Raw genomic sequence first — 20,001 nt, forward strand, 5'->3', positions numbered from 1 at the left:
CCCACTTAAAAAGATGAGAGAGGCCTGTAATTTTCATCATAGGTACACGTCAACTATGACAGACAAAATTAGAAAAAAAAATCCAGAAAATCACATTGTAGGATTTTTAATGAATTTATTTGCAAATTATGGTGGAAAATAAGTATTTGGTCACCTACAAACAAGCAAGATTTCTGGCTCTCACAGACCTGTAACTTATTCTTTAAGAGGCTCCTCTGTCCTCCACTCGTTACCTGTATTAATGGCACCTGTTTGAACTTGTTATCAGTATAAAAGACACCTGTCCACAACCTCAAACAGCCACCCTCCAAACTCCACTATGGCCAAGACCAAAGAGCTGTCAAAGGACACCAGAAACAAAATTGTAGCCCTGCACCAGGCTGGGAAGACTGAATCTGCAATAGGTAAGCAGCTTGGTTTGAAGAAATCAACTGTGGGAGCAATTATTAGGAAATGGAAGACATACAAGACCACTGATAATCTCCCTCGATCTGGGGCTCCACGCAAGATCTCACCCGTGGGGTCAAAATGATCACAAGAACGGTGAGCAAAAATCCCAGAACCACACGGGGGGACCTAGTGAATGACCTGCAGAGAGCTGGGACCAAAGTAACAAAGCCTACCATCAGTAACACACTATGCCACCAGGGACTCAAATCCTGCAGTGCCAGACGTGTCCCCCTGCTTAAGCCAGTACATGTCCAGGCCCGTCTGAAGTTTGCTAGAGAGCATTTGGATGATCCAGAAGAGGATTGGGAGAATGTCATATGGTCAGATGAAACCAAAATAGAACTTTTTGGTAAAATCTCAACTCGTCGTGTTTGGAGGACAAAGAATGCTGAGTTGCATCCAAAGAACACCATACCTACTGTGAAGCATGGGGGTGGAAACATCATGCTTTGGGGCTGTTTTTCTGCAAAGGGACCAGGACGACTGATCCGTGTAAAGGAAAGAATGAATGGGGCCATGTATTGTGAGATTTTGAGTGAAAACCCCCTTCCATCAGCAAGGGCATTGAAGATGAAATGTGGCTGGGTCTTTCAGCATGACAATGATCCCAAACACACCGCCCGGGCAACGAAGGAGTGGCTTCGTAAGAAGCATTTCAAGGTCCTGGAGAGGCCTAGCCAGTCTCCAGATCTCAACCCCATAGAAAATCTTTGGAGGGAGTTGAAAGTCCGTGTTGCCCAGCGACAGCCCCAAAACATCACTGCTCTAGAGGAGATCTGCATGGAGGAATGGGCCAAAATACCAGCAACAGTGTGTGAAAACCTTGTGAAGACTTACAGAAAATGTTTGACCTGTGTCATTGCCAACAAAGGGTATATAACAAAGTATTGAGATAAACTTTTGTTATTGACCAAATACTTATTTTCCACCATAATTTGCAAATAAATTCATAAAAAATCCTACAATGTGATTTTCTGGATTTTGTTTTTCTAATTTTGTCTGTCATTGTTGACGTGTACCTATGATGGAAATTACAGGCCTCTCTCATCTTTTTAAGTGGGAGAACTTGCACAATTGGTGGCTGACTAAATACTTTTTCCCCCCACTGTAAGTATCAAAAGTAAAATTTAAAGTATAAATAATGTCAAATTCCTTATATTAACCAAATCTTTTTCATTTATGGATAGCAAGGGGCACACTCAAACACTCAGACATAATTTACAAACAAAGCATGTGTGTTTCGTGAGTCCGTGAGTCTGCCAGATCAGAGGCAGTATGGATGACCAGGCATGTTCCCTTGATAAGTGCGTGAATTGGAACATGCTAAGCATTCAAAATGTAACAAGCACTTTTGGGTGTCAGAGAAAATGTATGGAGTAAAAAGTACATCATTTTCTTTGGAAATAAAGTAAAAGTTGTCAAAAATATAAATAGTAAAGTACAAATACCCCTAAAAACTACTTAAGTAGTACTTTAAAGTATTTTTACTTAAGTACTTTACACTACTGAATATTCCTCCTCAGGCCCAGGAGCTGTACCAGTTAATTGAGGGGCAGAACACCACACTGTGTAAACTGAGAGAAATGGCCCACCACAACCAGATCACGCAACATCAGGTGAGACCTCACACACCCCAGACAGATCCAGATAAAACACTGAGCAGGATACCGCTTAATGAAGAGCCATAATAACCCAATTGTTGATAGATAGATGGAGACAGACACCCTTCCTCCCCATGGCCAGACTAACCCCAGTGGTTCTTGTTCGTTTGGTCTGCTCTCCCAGGCTCCAGAGGGGGGCAGTGAGGGTGCGGGTCTAGCCCAGCTGCAGCGTGAGTTAGTGGGGGTACGGAGCTCTCTGTTTACCCTGGGTCTGGAGCTGGAAGCCAGTCAAAGAGCTCAAAGACAGAGCCAGAGACAGGCTGAGGACCTGACCAGAGCTAAAGACAGACTCCACTCTGATCTAAAGGAGGCACTGCAGCATAGGGAGGTCACCGACAAACACAACCAGGTCAGTGTGTGTGTGCGTGCTTGCGTGTGTCCATCCATGCGTGTGTGTGCGTGTGTCTGGACCCCTGTGATGTAGGAGGTGTGTGTAACCTATCCTCTGTCCCACCGTAGGACTTGCTCAGTGCCCTGGCTCAGTCCCGCTCTGCGCTGCAGGCTAAAGAGGCTCAGCAGAAGGAGAGCGAGGCAGAGAAACACATGGAGGTTCAGGAGAGAGACAAGAACATCACACAGCTCAAACTCTCCCTACAGGACAAGGAAAGCCAGCTACAGGTGAGACACACACACACACACACACACTCACACACACGCACACACACTGAACATACACATAGTGCACACACACTGAACATACACATAAGTGGTCACACATACAGACATAAACACATACACACTAATCCTATCTCGCTCTGTGTGTGTAGGAGTACTCTGAGCTCCTGGAATCAGTAGACAGCTCCAAACCCAGAGATATTCTGATGGACAAACTGAGAGAACGCATCAGGGACAGGGACAGAGCACTGGAGGTAAGAACACACACACACACATACTGGATAATAATATAATAATAATGATCATAATAATCATAATCATATCATAATAATAATAATATCAGAATAATGTAATGATAATAATAAGATAATAATAATAATAACAATACTGATGATAATAATAATAATATTATAATAATAATACTGATCATAATAATAATAATAATAAGATAATAATAATACGTATCATAAAAATAATAATAATATATTAATAATACTGATCATAATAATAATAATGATCATAATAATACTAATAATGATCATAACAATAATAATAATACTGATCATAATAGTAATAATATATTAATAATACTGATCATAATAATAAAAATACTGGTCATAATAATACTAATAATGATCATAACAATAATAATAATACTGATCATAATAATAATCAAATCAAATTTATTTATATAGCCCTTCTTACATCAGCTGATATCTCAAAGTGTTGTACAGAAACCCAGCCTAAAACCCCAAACAGCAAGCAATGCAGGTGTAGAAGCACTGTGGCTAGGAAAAACTCCCTAGAAAGGCCAAAACCTTGGAAGAAACCTAGAGAGGAACCAGGCTATGAGGGGTAGCCAGTCCTCTTCTGGCTGTGCCGGGTGGAGATTATAGCCAAGGTGTTCAAATGTTCATGAATGACCAGCATGGTCAAATAATAATTATCACAGTAGTTGTCGAGGGTGCAACAGGTCAGCACCTCAGGAGTAAATGTCAGTTGGCTAATAATGATGATCATAATAATAAGATCCTAATACTACTACTACTAATAATAATACTGATCATCATAATAATAATAATACTGATCATAATAAAAATAATACTGATCATAATAATAATAATACTGATCATAATAATAATAATAATACTGATCATAATAATAATACTGATCATAATAATAATAATGATGATCATAATAATAATAATACTGATCATAATAATAATAATAATACTGATCATAGTAATAATAATATTGATCATAATAATAATGATGATCATAATAATGATAATAATACTGATCATAATAATAATAATACGGTCATAATAATAATAATACTGACCATAATAATACTGATCATAATAATAATAATAATGATCATAATAATAATACGATCATAATAATAATAATACTGATCACAGTAATAATAATAATACTGATCATAATAACAATAATAATACTGATCATAATAATAATAATAATACTGATCATAGTAATAAAAAATATTGATCATAATAATAATATGATCATAATAATAATAATGTGATCATAATAATAATAATGATGATGATCATAATAATAATAATACTGATCATAATAATAATAATACTAATCATGATAATAATAATAATGATCATAATAATACAATCATAATAATAATAATAATATTGAACATAGTAATAATAATAATGCTGATCATAATATTTCTGATCATAATAATAATAATGATGATCATAATAATAATACTGATCATAATAATAATAATGAAAATACGGATCATAATAATAATAATAATGATCACAATAATAATAATACTGATCATTATAATAATGATGATCATAATAATAATAATACTGATAGTAATAATAATTATATGACCATAATATTAATAATACTGATGATAATAATAATAATAATACTGGTCATAATAATAATAATAATAATAATAATAATACGATCATAATAATAATAATATTAATACTCATATTGATCATAATAGTAATAATAATACCGATCATAATAATAATAATAATAATACTGGTCATAATAATAATATTGATCATAACAGTAATAATAATACTGATCATAATATGAATAAAAATACTGATCACAATACTAATAATACTGATCATAATAATAATAATAATAATACTGATCATAATAATAATATTGATCATAATAGAAATAATAATACTGATCATAATATTAATAATAATACTGATCACAATAATAATAATACCGATCATAATAATAATAATAATACTGATCATAATAATAATACTGACCATAATAATAATAATAATGATCACAATAATAATAATAATACTGATCATAATAATGACAATGATCATACTGATCATAATAGTAATAATACTGATCATAATAATATTAGTAATAATACTGATCATATTAATAATGATGATCATAATAATAATATGACCATAATAATAATAATAATGATGATCACAATAATAATAATAATACTGATAATAATAATAATAATAATAATGATGATCATAATAATAATATGACCATAATAATAATACTGATCATAATAATAATAATAATAATATTGATCATACTAGTAATAATAATAACGATCATAATAATAATAATACTTATCATAATAATAATATTGATCATAATAATAATAATAATACTGATCATAATAATAATACTGATCAGAATAATAATGCTGATCATAATAATGATAATGATAATAATACTGATCAGAATAATAATACTGTTCAGAATAATAACAATGATAATACTGATCATAATAATAGTAATAATAATGATCACAATAATAATAATAATACTGATCATAATAATAATAATATGATCATAATAATAATACTGATGATCATAATAATAATAATAATACCGATCATAATAATAATGATGATCATAATAATAATAATAATATGACCATAATAATAATAATACTGATCATAATAGTGATATTGATCATAATATTAATAATAATACTGATCATAATAATAATAATAATAATCATAATAATACCGATCATAATAATAATAATACTGATCACAATAATAATATTGATCATAATATTAAAAATAATACTGATCATAATAATAATAATAATCACAATAATAATAATAATACTGATCATAATAACAATAATGATAATACTGATCATAATAATAATAATAATACTGATCATAATAATAATACTGATCACAATAATAATAATACGATCATAACAGTAATAATAATACTGATCATAATAATAATAATAATAATAATAATAATACTGATCATAATAATAATAATACTGATCATTATAATAATATTGATCATAATAATAATAATACTGATCATAATAATAATGATAATAATAATAATAATAATAATAATACTGATCATATTAGTAATAATAATACTGATCATAATAATAATAATGATAATACTGATTATGATCTTAATGATAATATTAATACATGTTCTCTCTCTGTCCAGCGGTCTATAGATGAGAAGTTCCGTTGTCTGGAGGAGAGGGAGGAGCAGGTGAGGAGACTACAGCTGGCCCTCCGAGAGAAAGAACGAGACCTGGAGAGACTACGCTGCATACTGCTCAACAACCAGGAGACCATCACGGTACACACACACATTTGCACACACACAAACACACACGCACACACACTAAAGAAAGATACCTTGAGCTACAACGAGAATACACACACAAGTACATCTAGAGTTTATACAGTACATTGATATGTTTAGACTGTGTGTCCTACAGTACATTGATATGTTTAGACTGTGTGTCCTACAGTACATTGATATGTTTAGACTGTGTGTTTGTATAGAGTCTGGATGCGTTGGTGCGGGGTAAGGAGCTGGATGTGGAGCAGGCAGCAGAAGCCCACAGGAACCTGCAGTGGCTCCAGCAGCAGAGTGAGGAGAGAGAGAAGAGCACTCTGAGAGAGAGAGACACACTCATCAACCAGCTACAGTCTGCCCTGCAGACACGCAGCCGGGAGACACAGGTAAACACACACACACATACAGTACACATATGGCAGGTAGCCTAGTGGTTAGAGTGTTGGGCCAGTAATTGGAAGGTATCTGGATTGAGTCCCTGAGCTGACAAGGTGAAAATCTGTCATTCTTCCCCTGAGCAAGGCAGTTAACCCACTGTTCACCGGACACACACACACATGCTAAACTAAATCTACGCTAGGTCACGCTAGTGAGGACTGGCTATAGCACCAGTTTGCATTCTCTTTGCTCTTGTAACCAAAGTACAACCACTCTACTAATTTCTGCCCATTGTTGAAGCTTTTCATTGTTGGCTGAAATAAGAAGTCCAACAACAAAATCCTGCTCTTATTTCTGACTCTTACAAATACAACAGGTGTACTGATAATGTGTGTGTGTGTGTGTGTGTGTGTGTGTGTGTGTGTGTGTGTGTGTGTGTGTGTGTGTGTGTGTGTGTGTGTGTGTGTGGTGTGTGCAGGACCTGACGGCAGCCCTCCTGGCTAAGGTCCAGGCAGGCCCCAGCGAGGTGGTGGAGGAGCTGAAGGCTCGCCTCGCACTGAAGGAGAAACTGTTCCAGGAACTTCTGTCAGACCGCAACCGCCAGAGCCACGAACACCAAGCACAGGTCCAGGACCTGCTCAGCACCATCAGCACCAAGGACCAGTACATACAGGTACCACACACACACACACACACACACACACACACACACACACACACACACACACACACACACACACACACACACACACACACACACACACACACACACCACTGATCTAGGACCTGTCTCTGAGAATCAGCTCACATCAGCTTTTCAGTGCACCCAGCCCAACAGCAGTGATAGGGGATAGACTTCCAGTAGTATATTATAGAAATTGAATGATATACCGTAGAATGGACATATAAAGCCATAGTCGATTTCAGATTCTCTTTTCTTTTTTCCACCTCTCTCTCTCCACACCATTTTCCTCTCCCTCTACTTCCCTCCCGCCTCCTCTCTCTCAGGACTGCTCTGATAGGCTCTCCCAGGTGATTGGCGAGCGGACGGGCCAGCTGCAGGAGCTGCACAGGCAGCTGTCATCACGGGAACGGGAGATGGGCGAGCTGCGGAAGGAGAGAGAGAGGGAGAGAACAGGAGAGGCAGAGCGACTGCAGAACCTACTAAAAGAGAAAGAGACTTTTATCCAGGTAAATTCTGGGACACTGGAGAACACATTGTGTGTGTATTTCTCTCTCTCTCTCTGTCTCTGTCTGTCTGTCTGTCTGTCTGTCTGTCTGTCTGTCTGTCTGTCTGTCTGTCTGTCTGTCTGTCTGTCTGTCTGTCTGTTCTGAGACTGTACATTTCCACACTAGCTCATAGAAATTAGACTAGACTCACACATGCGTACCATACCAAAAACCTTCAACAGAGTCTCAAGTAGTAAAACTGTCATAACATAACACTGTCCACCCTCTACAGAGTCTGATGCAGGGCCAGGAGGAGAGCATGGAGCCCTCCACACCAGAGGGGGCAGCAGAGGTACATGCCATCCAAGAAGAGCTGCAGCTGATCAGGAAGAAAGAGAGGGAGGCTCAGCTGGAGCTCTCAGCCCTGCGCTCAGCTCTCACCCAGGCCCAGCAGCAGGCCCAAAAGCAGGAGGATAGATTTAAGATCCTGGCCCCAGAAATTACAGTCAGGGACCAGCCCTCCAGCACTGACCACCAGGTATCCCTCTCTGCCTAAATTCTTTATTGCCTACAACATTGTCCTTGTTAAGGTCTGGTGTCTAGCCTACTGAGTGGAGTGTGTGTCAACAATCTCTCGCTCTCTCTCTCTCGTTCTGTCTCTCGCTCTGTCTCTTCCTCCCCCTCTCCCTCCCTCTCTGTCAGAGTGTGTTGGAACAGTTGGTCAATGAGTACCACAGGTTGAACAATGCGTTGAGGGCAGAGAAGAGGCTGTACCAGAGTCTGAACCACATCCAGACTAGAGGAGACAGGTACAAGACAGGCCTTTACTGAGGCTAAGAATACACACATCTGGGTACCTAACAATACCCACATCTGGGTACCTAACAATACACACATCTGGGTACCTAACAATACCCACATCTGGGCACCTAACAATACCCACATCTGGGTACCTAACAATACCCACATCTGGGTACCTAACAATACCCACATCTGGGTACCTAACAATACCCACATCTGGGTACCTAACAGTACACACACCAGGGTAGCTAACAATACACATACCTGGGTAGCTAACAGTACACACACCTGGGTACCTAACAATACACACACCTGGGTATCTAACAATACCCACATCTGGGTACCTAACAATACACACATCTGGGTACCTAACAATACCCACATCTGGGTATCTAACAATACCTACATCTGGGTACCTAACAATACCCACATCTGGGTACCTAACAATACACACATCTGGGTACCTAACAATACCCACATCTGGGTACCTAACAGTACACACACCTGGGTAGCTAACAATACACACACGTGGGTACCTAACAATACACACACCTGGGTACCTAACAATACCCACATCTGGGTATCTAACAATACACACATCTGGGTACCTAACAATACCCACATCTGGGTACTTAACAATACACACATCTGGGTATCTAACAATACCTACATCTGGGTACCTAACAATACCCACATCTGGGTACCTAACAATACACACATCTGGGTACCTAACAATACCCACATCTGGGTACCTAACAATACCCACATCTGGGTACCTAACAGTACACACACCTGGGTAGCTAACAATACACACACGTGGGTACCTAACAATACACACACCTGGGTACCTAACAATACCCACATCTGGGTATCTAACAATACACACATCTGGGTACCTAACAATACCCACATCTGGGTACTTAACAATACACACATCTGGGTACCTAACAATACCCACATCTGGGTATCTAACAATACACACATCTGGGTACTTAACAATACACACATCTGGGTACCTAACAATACCCACATCTGGGTACCTAACCATACACATCTGGGTACCTAACAATACACACACCTGGGTACCTAACAATACCCACATCTGGGTATCTAACAATACACACATCTGGGTACCTAACAATACCCACATTTGGGTATCTAACAATACCCACATCTGGGTACCTAACAATACCCACATCTGGGTACCTAACAATACACACATCTGGGTACCTAACAATACCCACATCTGGGTATCTAACAATACACACATCTGGGTACCTAACAATACACACATCTGGGTACCTAACAATACACACATCTGGGTACCTAACCATACACATCTGGGTACCTAACAATACCCACATCTGGGTACCTAACAATACCCACATCTGGGTACCTAACAATACCCACATCTGGGTACCTAACAATACACACATCTGGGTACCTAACAATACACACACCTGGGTACCTAACAATACCCACATCTGGGTACCTAACAATACCCACATCTGGGTACCTAACAATACCCACATCTGGGTACCTAACAATACACACATCTGGGTACCTAACAATACACACATCTGGGTACCTAACAATACACACACCTGGGTACCTAACAATACACACACCTGGGTACCTAACAGTACACACACCTGGGTACCTAACAGTACACACACCTGGGTACCTAACAATACACACACGTGGGTACCTAACAATACACACACCTGGGTACCTAACAATACACACACCTGGGTACCTAACAATACACACACCTGGGTACCTAACAATATACACACCTGGATACCTAACAATACCCACACCTGGGTACGTAACAATACACACACCTGGGTAGCTAACAATACACACACCTGGGTACCTAACAATACACATCTGGGTACCTAACAATACACACCTGGGTACCTAACAATACACACACCTGGGTACCTAACAATATACACACCTGGATACCTAACAATACCCACACCTGGGTACCTAACAATACACACACCTGGGTAGCTAACAATACACACACCTGGGTACCTAACAATACACATCTGGGTACCTAACAATACACACCTGGGTACCTAACAATACACACATATGGATATTTAAGAAAACACACATTTGTTGACAAGCAGGTACATACGAAGCTTCAGTGTCGGTAGACATTGTTATATACAGTTGTAGGCCAGGTAAAACTGTTAAAACCATGCAATCAGTTTTGAGGACGTTTGTGTTTGTGCGTTGTGTCATTGCCCCTCTCCCAGCAGCTCAGAGAAGACCCAGGCCCTGCTCACAGAACTGGACTCTGTTCAGGCATTGCGAGGGCAACTGGAGGAGGTCCTAACCAGGACCCAGAAGACCGCCCTGGCACTGGAGAGGGCAGCTAAGAGGCCGTCTGACTTTGGAGGTGGGGACGGGCAGGGACCGGCCTACAGGGCTCCAGGGGGCACTGTTACTAACTCTCTGGGATATTCTGTCTAGCCATTTCACTATGAGTCAGACAAATGCACTGCAGGTAGAAGTTGCCCATAGGTGCAGATCCAGGATCAGTTTACATTCACCTAAATCCTAACCTTAACCATTACAGGAAACAACTCAATGCTGACCTAAGATCAGTGACTATGGGCAACTTCGTTCCTCTTTGGATGACATAGACACCACACAATAACCAATGCCTGTTCTAACCAACAACACAGTTTTGGGGTGGTTTTAGTTACATTATAATGTGGCAACATGAACCTTAGATATCTATTATCGATTATTAATATATTCAGTGTGTTTTGGATTGTTTTTTTTATATTGTTTTTGCAAAATGCCTCCGTGTTGCTTGTTCTGTAATGCCATTTTGTATTGGACTGTGTCTCCGTGTCAATGTTTCCAGCCTTATCGTCACAGTGATGTGATGTGGTGTGTAGATAGCCCAGCTCATGCTTTACAGTGAAACGTCTTCAAGTCGTCCATCTTATTTTTTTTATACCATCTTTGTGTACACAATGTATGCAGGTCCAAGATATACTTCAGCTGAAATCAAGATGATGGCCAAGTAGTTCCCTCTTATAATTCCTGTAACCTCAGATCTGGGTTCCATTCCATGGGTTTTAAAGTGCCTATCATTTGGTTGCAGATATTCTTAGTCTCAGACGATGCATGAACAACTAGATTAGTAGTCAATAGTGTTTGCTTATCAAAGTAAATAAAGTAAGAATCCTTACCCTAGTTATTTGTTGTTGCAAAACTAAAACCGTGCGCTTATCAGTCTTAGATACACCACAACCCAAGTGTCTTAGAAACACCACAACCCAAGTGTCTTAGAAACACCACAACCCAAGTGTCTTAGAAACACCACAACCCAAGTGTCTTAGAAACACCACAATCCAAGTGTCTTAGAAACACCACAACCCAAGTGTCTTAGAAACACCACAACCCAAGTGTCTTAGAAACACCACAATCCAAGTGTCTTAGAAACACCACAACCCAAGTGTCTTAGATACACCACAACCCAAGTGTCTTAGAAACACCACAACCCAAGTGTCTTAGAAACACCACAACCCAAGTGTCTTAGAAACACCACAACCCAAGTGTCTTAGAAACACCACAACCCAAGTGTCTTAGAAACACCACAATCCAAGTGTCTTAGAAACACCACAACCCAAGTGTCTTAGATACACCACAACCCAAGTGTCTTAGAAACACCACAACCCAAGTGTCTTAGAAACACCACAACCCAAGTGTCTTAGAAACACCACAACCCAAGTGTCTTAGAAACACCACAACCCAAGTGTCTTAGAAACACCACAACCCAAGTGTCTTAGAAACACCACAACCCAAGTGTCTTAGAAACACCACAACCCAAGTGTCTTAGATACACCACAACCCAAGTGTCTATTTGTTACATTTATATATAGACTTTGTAATGATCACATAAAATGTGATAAAAACATGATGATAAGATGATACCTAGTATCATCCGAGATTCGATTGGTTGGGATTGATTAGGTTTTAAGGATTTTAGGATTAGGGAAGACATTTTCCATTTAGATTTGGTGATGAAACGCACATTTGTTGTACTTCGAAATGGAAAGTAAAAAAAATTATATTCCCTTTTTTATTTTTTATTTTTATTGGGGACTGGATTGCCTGTCCCTTTTTGCCTCCTTATTCAACACAACAAACCATTCCTTCTCCCACCACTAGTAGAGAACAGATAAGGGGTGTTCTGTCTATCCCTGAGGTGAAAGAAAGAACAGCCACCTCTCTCTCCACACTGTATCCATAGTCTCTGTGTCCAAAACACACACTCTTAAAGGCCCAGTGCAGTCAAACATTTGATTTTTTTGTGTTTTACATATATTTCCACACTATGAGTTTAGAATATTCTGTGAAATTGTGAAAATTATGGTAATGCCCTTTTAGTGTAAGAGCTGCTTGAAAAGACTGCCTGAAATGTCTGCCTGTTTTGGTGGGATGGAGTTTTGGCCGGTAAATTAGTTAATAGACCAATAAGAAAAGAAAAAAAACTTTTCTGCCAATCACAGCTAGTTTTCAGTTTCCCTCCCCTCGCCCTCCGCGTCCTATCTTCTTGCTTGTATGCTCTTTCTGAGCAGATTTTGCCATTGAAAACTATCACAGTATGGTACTTAATTTTTACCCAGAAATGATTTGATAATAAGATAAAAACAGATGCATTGGACCTTAAATCATTACCACCCACATACACAAACACGTGCCACACACACACACACACACACACACACACACACACACACACACACACACACACACATTCTAAGAATATCTTTAAAAGACACATTTTCTTTCATAGAAGAAAGAGATCTGTCATGTTTGGGAGCTAAACAACCACCTCTCTGTCTTAACCTATGACTTCTCTGCCACATGCATGACATCGCGGCATGCATTTCCTGTCTGCATGGCTATGTTTGATGTGATGCGTGAACAGTTATTGACAACTTAAATGCATCAATCACTTACTATTGGGCATAAATAGAATATGATACGGAACTGATATGTGCCTCACACTACGTATAGAAATAGGATGATATGAAGAAGAACATGAATACACAGAAGGGTATAAAACATGATTTCTACACTGCCTGGATCACTGCCTGTGTGTCACCGTCACTACCAGGTGCTCCGGTAAGGACAGGACACGTGAAGATGTCCCCTAACAGAAAAGACTAGAGTTCACACCCTCTTCATGTAATATCATGGAATTAATTTCTACACCATAAATACATGACATATTGATTATACCATTTCCTATTGCTCACAGAAAGATGATTGTGTTGTACATACTTCAGTCATATAAACTCCTTAATCAGATTCCAACATTTAGACATTGGAATAGACTGAGCAACACACATGCACACCAGTCTTAAATGGGCAAAATGCTGTTCTGTAAGCGAAACAAACAGAGCCTTATTGTCCCCCGTCACCCTCATAGCTATAGGCCCACCCCACCCTAATACACCGTGCCAAGGGTTAAAAGTAAGTTTTAGATGGTTCAAAACAATCCTAACCAAGAATAATATTTTCCATAAGACTCTTCCATTGATCACAAACTGAAGATTGTATTATCCTCATTGTAATTGTTGGCAGATGTGTGTTGCTATGCAAAAACTGCACACAATACACATGCCTTGGTACGATGAAGAGGATTTCATAGTATGAAGCATTTATATGGAAATATGAAGCTATTGGTATTTCTTTCAGGGAGATTTAAACTCCTGATTGCTTGACAGATTGTCTTAGAACTTTGTGGTTGTTATTACGGTTAAATAGCTTTCTACCTACCAAACAACTAAAATGGGATAGTATAATGTTTCTAACTACTAAACAACTATAATGAGGTAGTATAATGTTTCTCCCTACTAAACAACTATAATGAGGTAGTATAGTGTTTCTCCCTACTAAACAACTATAATGAGGTAGTATAGCGTTTCTCCCTACTAAACAACTATAATGAGGTAGTATAGTGTTTCTTGCTACTAAACAACTATAATGAGTTGTATAATGTTTCTCCCTACTAAACAACGATAATGAAGTAGTATAGTGTTTCTCCCTACTAAACAACTATAATGAGGTAGTATAATGTTTTTCCCTACTAAACAACTACAATGAGGTAGTATAGTCTTTCTCTCTATAACTATTCAACTGTAATGAGGTAGTATAATGTTTCTACCTACTAAACAACTATAAGGATGTAGCATAGTGTTTCTCCCTACCAAACAACTATAATGAGGTAGTATAGTGTTTCTCCCTCCTGAACAACTATAATAAGGTTGTATAATGTTTCTACCTACTAAACAACTATATTGAGGTAGTTTAGTGTTTCTCCCTACTAAACAACTATATTGAGGTAGTATAATGTTTTTCCCTACTAAACAACTTTAATGAGGTAGTATAGTGTTTCTCCCTATAACTACACAACTGTAATGAGATAGTGTAATGTTTCTACCTACTAGACAACTATAATGAGATATTATTGTGTTTGTCCCTACTAAACAACTATAATGAGGTAGTGTAGTGTTTCTGCCTACTAAACAACTATATTGAGGTTGTATAATGTTTCTACATACTAAACAACTATAATGAGGTGGTTTAGTGTTTCTCCCTACTTAACAACTATATTCTGGTAGTATAATGTTTCTCCCTACTAAACAACTATAATGAGGTAGTATAGTGTTTCTCCCTTCAACTATACAACTATAATGACGTAGTATGTTTCTCTCTACTAAACAACTATATTGAGGTAGTCTAGTATTTCTCCCTACTTAACAACTATAGTAAGGTAGTATAGTGTTTCTCCATACAACTATACAACTATAATGAGGTAGTATTGTGTTTGTCACTACTAAACAACTATAATGAAGTAGTGTAGTGTTTCTGCCTACTAAACAACTATATTGAGGTTGTATAATGTTTCTACATACTAAACAACTATAATGAGGTGATTTAGTGTTTCTCCCTAATAAACAACTATAATGAGGTTGTATAATGTTTCTACCTACTAAACAACTATGATGAGGTAGTATAGGGTTTCTCCCTACTAAACAACTGTAATGAGGTAATATAGTGTTTCTCTCTATAACTATACAACTGTAATGAGATAGTATAATGTTTCTACCTACTAAACAACTATAATGAGGTAGTATAATGTTTTTCCCTACTAAACAACTTTAATGAGGTAAAATAGTGTTTCTCCCTATAACTATACAACTGTAATGAGGTATTATAGTGTTTCTACCTACTAAACAACTATAATGAGGTAGTATAGTGTCTCTCCCTTCCACTATACAACTATAAGGAGGTAGCATAGTGTTTCTACCTACTAAACAACTATTATGAGGTAGTACAATGTTTCTCCCTCCTGAACAACTATAATGAGGTAGTATAGTGTTTCTCCCTACAACTATACAACTATAATGAGATAGTATAATGTTTCAACCTTTGACTAACTGTATGTATGTGTGTGTCTGTGTGTGTGTGTTTGTGTGTGTGTGTGTGTGTGTGTGTGTGTGTGTGTGTGTTTTGCATGCGTGTGTGTGTGTGTGTCAGGCATTCTGTAGCTCTCTGTAGATAAGAATTTGATAATCTGAGGATTCCACAGTAGTTTTTGGCATCTGATTAGTTTACAAACATTATTGCAATGTGAGTGAATTGTGTTTGTGCTTTGCATGCTTCTCTTTGTATATGGTGTACGTGCATGTTAATAATATGTCCATCTCAACTAATACGGGGGAAAAAATGCTGAATTTCGCCATTTTGTTTTGAAGTGAATTGTAGAATGTCTTCCTGAGGGCCATATGTAGTGACAAGGACAGGACACAGAGAGGACCTGTGCTACACACACACCACATGGTTGGGAAAAAGACAGAGGGGCTGGTCTGTCCTGGGCTGGGCTCAACGTGGGTGTTTAGCTGTCTACTGGTCACATAATATTTCCCTCATGGCTCCTGCTGAAGTGATTCAGACCAGAGAGATGGAGAGTGGGGGGGGAGATAGAGAGAGAGAAAGGGGAGGGAGAGAGGGAGGGAGAGAGAGAGAGAGGGAGGGGAGAGCAAGAGATAGGGAGAGAGAGAGAGAGGGGAGAGGGATTGGTGGGGTACGTAAGAAAGACAGACTTAGGAAGGAGAGAGAAAAAAAGAAAGGCAAGGAAGTGTCTGATCTGATCAGTTGGCTGTTGTGCTTTCAGAGCTCAGCACGGAGGAAGAAGAAAAGGAGGGAGATGATGAAGAGGGCAGCACTGATGAGTTCTCAGACAGTATTGAAGACGATGAGGATAAATTGACTGCCAAAAGCCTGGCCTCCACTAAGGTACATGTGGTTCTTTACCTTTAAATCTTAAAGAGATACTACATTCTACACCAGTCTTGTGCCCCTCATCCCCTTATACAGTCATTGCTTTCATTATATCTCATGTTGACAATCTTCTACAGATGTAGGATCTTAATTTGAGCCTGTTTGCTACAGCAGGAAAATAATCCTACAACAACAGGAAATGTGAATTATGATGTGGATTGTGATTAATGGACATTTCTGTAGGGGCTGCTAAGTTTTTCGTTTACCAGGTAGTATAATGTTTCTCCCTACTAAACAACTATAATGAGGTAGTATAGTGTTTCTCCCTACTAACAACTATAATGAGGTCGTATAGTGTTTCTCCCTACTAAACAACTATAATGGGGTAGTATAGTGTTTCTCCCTACTAACAACTATAATGAGGTCGTATAGTGTTTCTCCCTACTAAACAACTATAATGAGGTAGTATAGTGTTTCTCCCTACTAAACAACTATAATGAGGTAGTATAGTGTTTCTCCCTACTAAACAACTATAATGAGGTAGTATAGTGTTTCTCCCTACTGAACAACTATAATGAGGTCGTCTAGTGTTTCTCCGTACTGAACAACTATAATGAGGTAGTATAGTGTTTGTCCCTACTGAAAAACTATAATGAGGTAGTATAATGTTTCTCCCTACTAACAACTATAATGAGGTCGTATAGTGTTTCTCCCTACTAACAACTATAATGAGGTAGTATAATGTTTCTCCCTACTAAACAGTGAGGTACAGTATATGCCTTCCTGGCTTGTTGCCCATACAGTCGGATACAGTGGATGTTCCTCTCTCTGTGTGAGGCCCTGCATCCATCTTAAGTGATTCAAATCGCCACAGAGAGGAAGGGGGGGTGTGTGTGTGTGTGTGTGTGTGTGTGTGTGTGTGTGTGTGTGTGTGTGTGTGTGTGTGTGTGTGTGTGTGTGTGCGGGGGGTGTGCGTGTCTGTGCGTGTGTGTCTGTGCGTGCATGTGTCTGTGCGTGTGTCGTGCGGGGTGCGTGTGTCTGTGCATGTGTGTGTGTTTGTGTGTGTGTCTGTGTGTCTGTGCATGTGTTCATTTGTGTGTGTGTGTGTGTCTGTGTGCGTGTGCGTGTGTGTGTGTCTGTCCATATCCCAGCACAGAGTGCTCTAGGTCTGTTATGGAAAAACTCTTCTGTTTGTAATACTGACAGTCACATTCCAGTTGCACCTTTCTGGCTGACCAGTGTGTGTGTGTGCTGTGTGTGCTGTGTGTGCTGTGTGTGTGTGTGTGTGTGTGTGTGTGTGTGTGTGTGTGTGTGTGTGTGTGTGTGTGTGTGTGTGTGTGTGTGTCTGTGCGTGTGTGTCTGTGTGTGTCTGTGTGTGTGTGCGTGTGTCTGTGCGTGTGTGTGTGTGTGTGTTTGTGTGTGTGTCTGTGTTCATTGTGTGTGTGTGTGTGTGTGTGTGTGTGTGTGTGTGTCGTGTGTGTGTGTGTGTGTGTGTGTGTGTGTGTGTGTGTGTGTGTGTGTGTGTGTGTGTGTGTGTCAAAGTGAAAATTACAAACTTCAGAAGCCCTTTTAAACCTCAAATACGCTTCTGCATTGCAGGAAAGTTCTTCTGCAACAGAGTGATCAAATTAAGTTCCTACATCTGTAGCCTGGGTACCAGACTGTTTCTGTATTCAACAACGCTGCATTGTTCCCTTGCCAAATGAGACCATAACAAAGCTATTGGCTTAAGCAGACGCAGACCTGTACCCAGACTAACAATGTTAGAGTTGTTTTAACTAATCATTTTCATGTTATGTTATTATTTTTTTAAATAATGTAACTGTAGTTCTGTTCTTAGGCTTGACCAATTATTGTTGACTAATTATTTACACTAATTTCCCCTCTCTCTTATTACCTGTCTTCCCCTCTCTCTTATTACCTGTCTTCCCCTCTCTCTTATTACCTGTCTTCCCCTCTCTTATTACCTGTCTTCCCCTCTCTTATTACCTGTCTTCCCCTCTCTTATTACCTGTCTTCCCCTCTCTCTTATTACCTGTCTTCCCCTCTCTCTTATTACCTGTCTTCCCCTCTCTCTTATTACCTGTCTTCCCCTCTCTTATTACCTGTCTTCCCCTCTCTCTTATTACCTGTCTCCCCCTCTCTCTTATTACCTGTCTTCCCCTCTCTCTTATTACCTGTCTCCCCCTCTCTCTTATTACCTGTCTCCCCCTCTCTCTTATTACCTGTCTCCCCCTCTCTCTTATTACCTGTCTCCCTCTCTCTCTTATTACCTGTCTCCCCCCCTCTCTTATTACCTGTCTTCCCCTTTCTCTTATTACCTATCTTCCCCTCTCTCTCTTATTACCTGTCTTCCCCTCTCTCTTATTACCTGTCTTCCCCTCTCTCTCTTATTACCTGTCTTCCCCTCTCTCTCTTATTACCTGTCTTCCCCTCTCTCTCTTATTACCTGTCTTCCCCTCTCTCTCTTATTACCTGTCTTCCCCTCTCTCTTATTACCTGTCTTCCCCTCTCTCTCTTATTACCTGTCTTCCCCTCTCTCTTATTACCTGTCTTCCCCGGTGTCTTATTACCTGTCTCCCCTTCTCTCTTATTACCTGTCTTCCCCTCTCTCTCTTATTACCTGTCTTCCCCTCTCTCTTATTACCTGTCTCCCCTCTCTCTTATTACCTTTCTTCCCCTCTCTCTTATTACCTGTCTTCCCCTCTCTCTCTTAATACCTGTCTTCCCCTCTGTCTTATTACCTGTCTTCCCCTCTGTCTTATTACCTGTCTCCCCCTCTGTCTTATTACCTGTCTCCCCCGCTCTCTTATTACCAGTCTTCCCCTCTCTCGTATTACCTGTCTTCCCCTCTCTCTTATTACCTGTCTTCCCCTCTCTCTTATTACCTGTCTTCCCCTCTCTCTTATTACCTGTCTTCCCCTCTCTCTTATTACCTGTCTTCCCCGCTCTCTTTTACCATCTCTTTTCCTTTCTTTCG

At 39.1% G+C, this 20,001-nt stretch overlaps 1 protein-coding gene across 6 annotated transcripts in view; it reads left to right on the forward strand.

The window, feature by feature from the left end:
- LOC106569692 (myomegalin) overlaps positions 1-20,001 on the forward strand; it is a 106,535-nt gene that overhangs the window by 54,928 nt on the left and 31,606 nt on the right. For 5 of the 6 annotated variants that reach the window (XM_082960988.1, XM_082960986.1, XM_082960987.1 and 2 more), the window contains 12 exons: positions 1,974-2,066; positions 2,236-2,460; positions 2,571-2,729; positions 2,879-2,980; positions 6,210-6,347; positions 6,557-6,736; positions 7,207-7,401; positions 7,737-7,919; positions 8,191-8,436; positions 8,601-8,707; positions 10,967-11,109; positions 16,915-17,036. In XM_082960988.1, coding sequence (XP_082817114.1) covers positions 1,974-2,066; positions 2,236-2,460; positions 2,571-2,729; positions 2,879-2,980; positions 6,210-6,347; positions 6,557-6,736; positions 7,207-7,401; positions 7,737-7,919; positions 8,191-8,436; positions 8,601-8,707; positions 10,967-11,109; positions 16,915-17,036 — 1,893 coding nt within the window. The remainder of the gene's footprint in view (positions 1-1,973; positions 2,067-2,235; positions 2,461-2,570; positions 2,730-2,878; positions 2,981-6,209; positions 6,348-6,556; positions 6,737-7,206; positions 7,402-7,736; positions 7,920-8,190; positions 8,437-8,600; positions 8,708-10,966; positions 11,110-16,914; positions 17,037-20,001) is intronic. The other variant, XM_082960984.1, reaches the window with a different exon arrangement.

Source organism: Salmo salar, chromosome 14 (assembly GCF_965601325.2).
Source record: "Salmo salar chromosome 14, fSalSal1, whole genome shotgun sequence".
Lineage (NCBI taxonomy): Eukaryota > Metazoa > Chordata > Actinopteri > Salmoniformes > Salmonidae > Salmo > Salmo salar.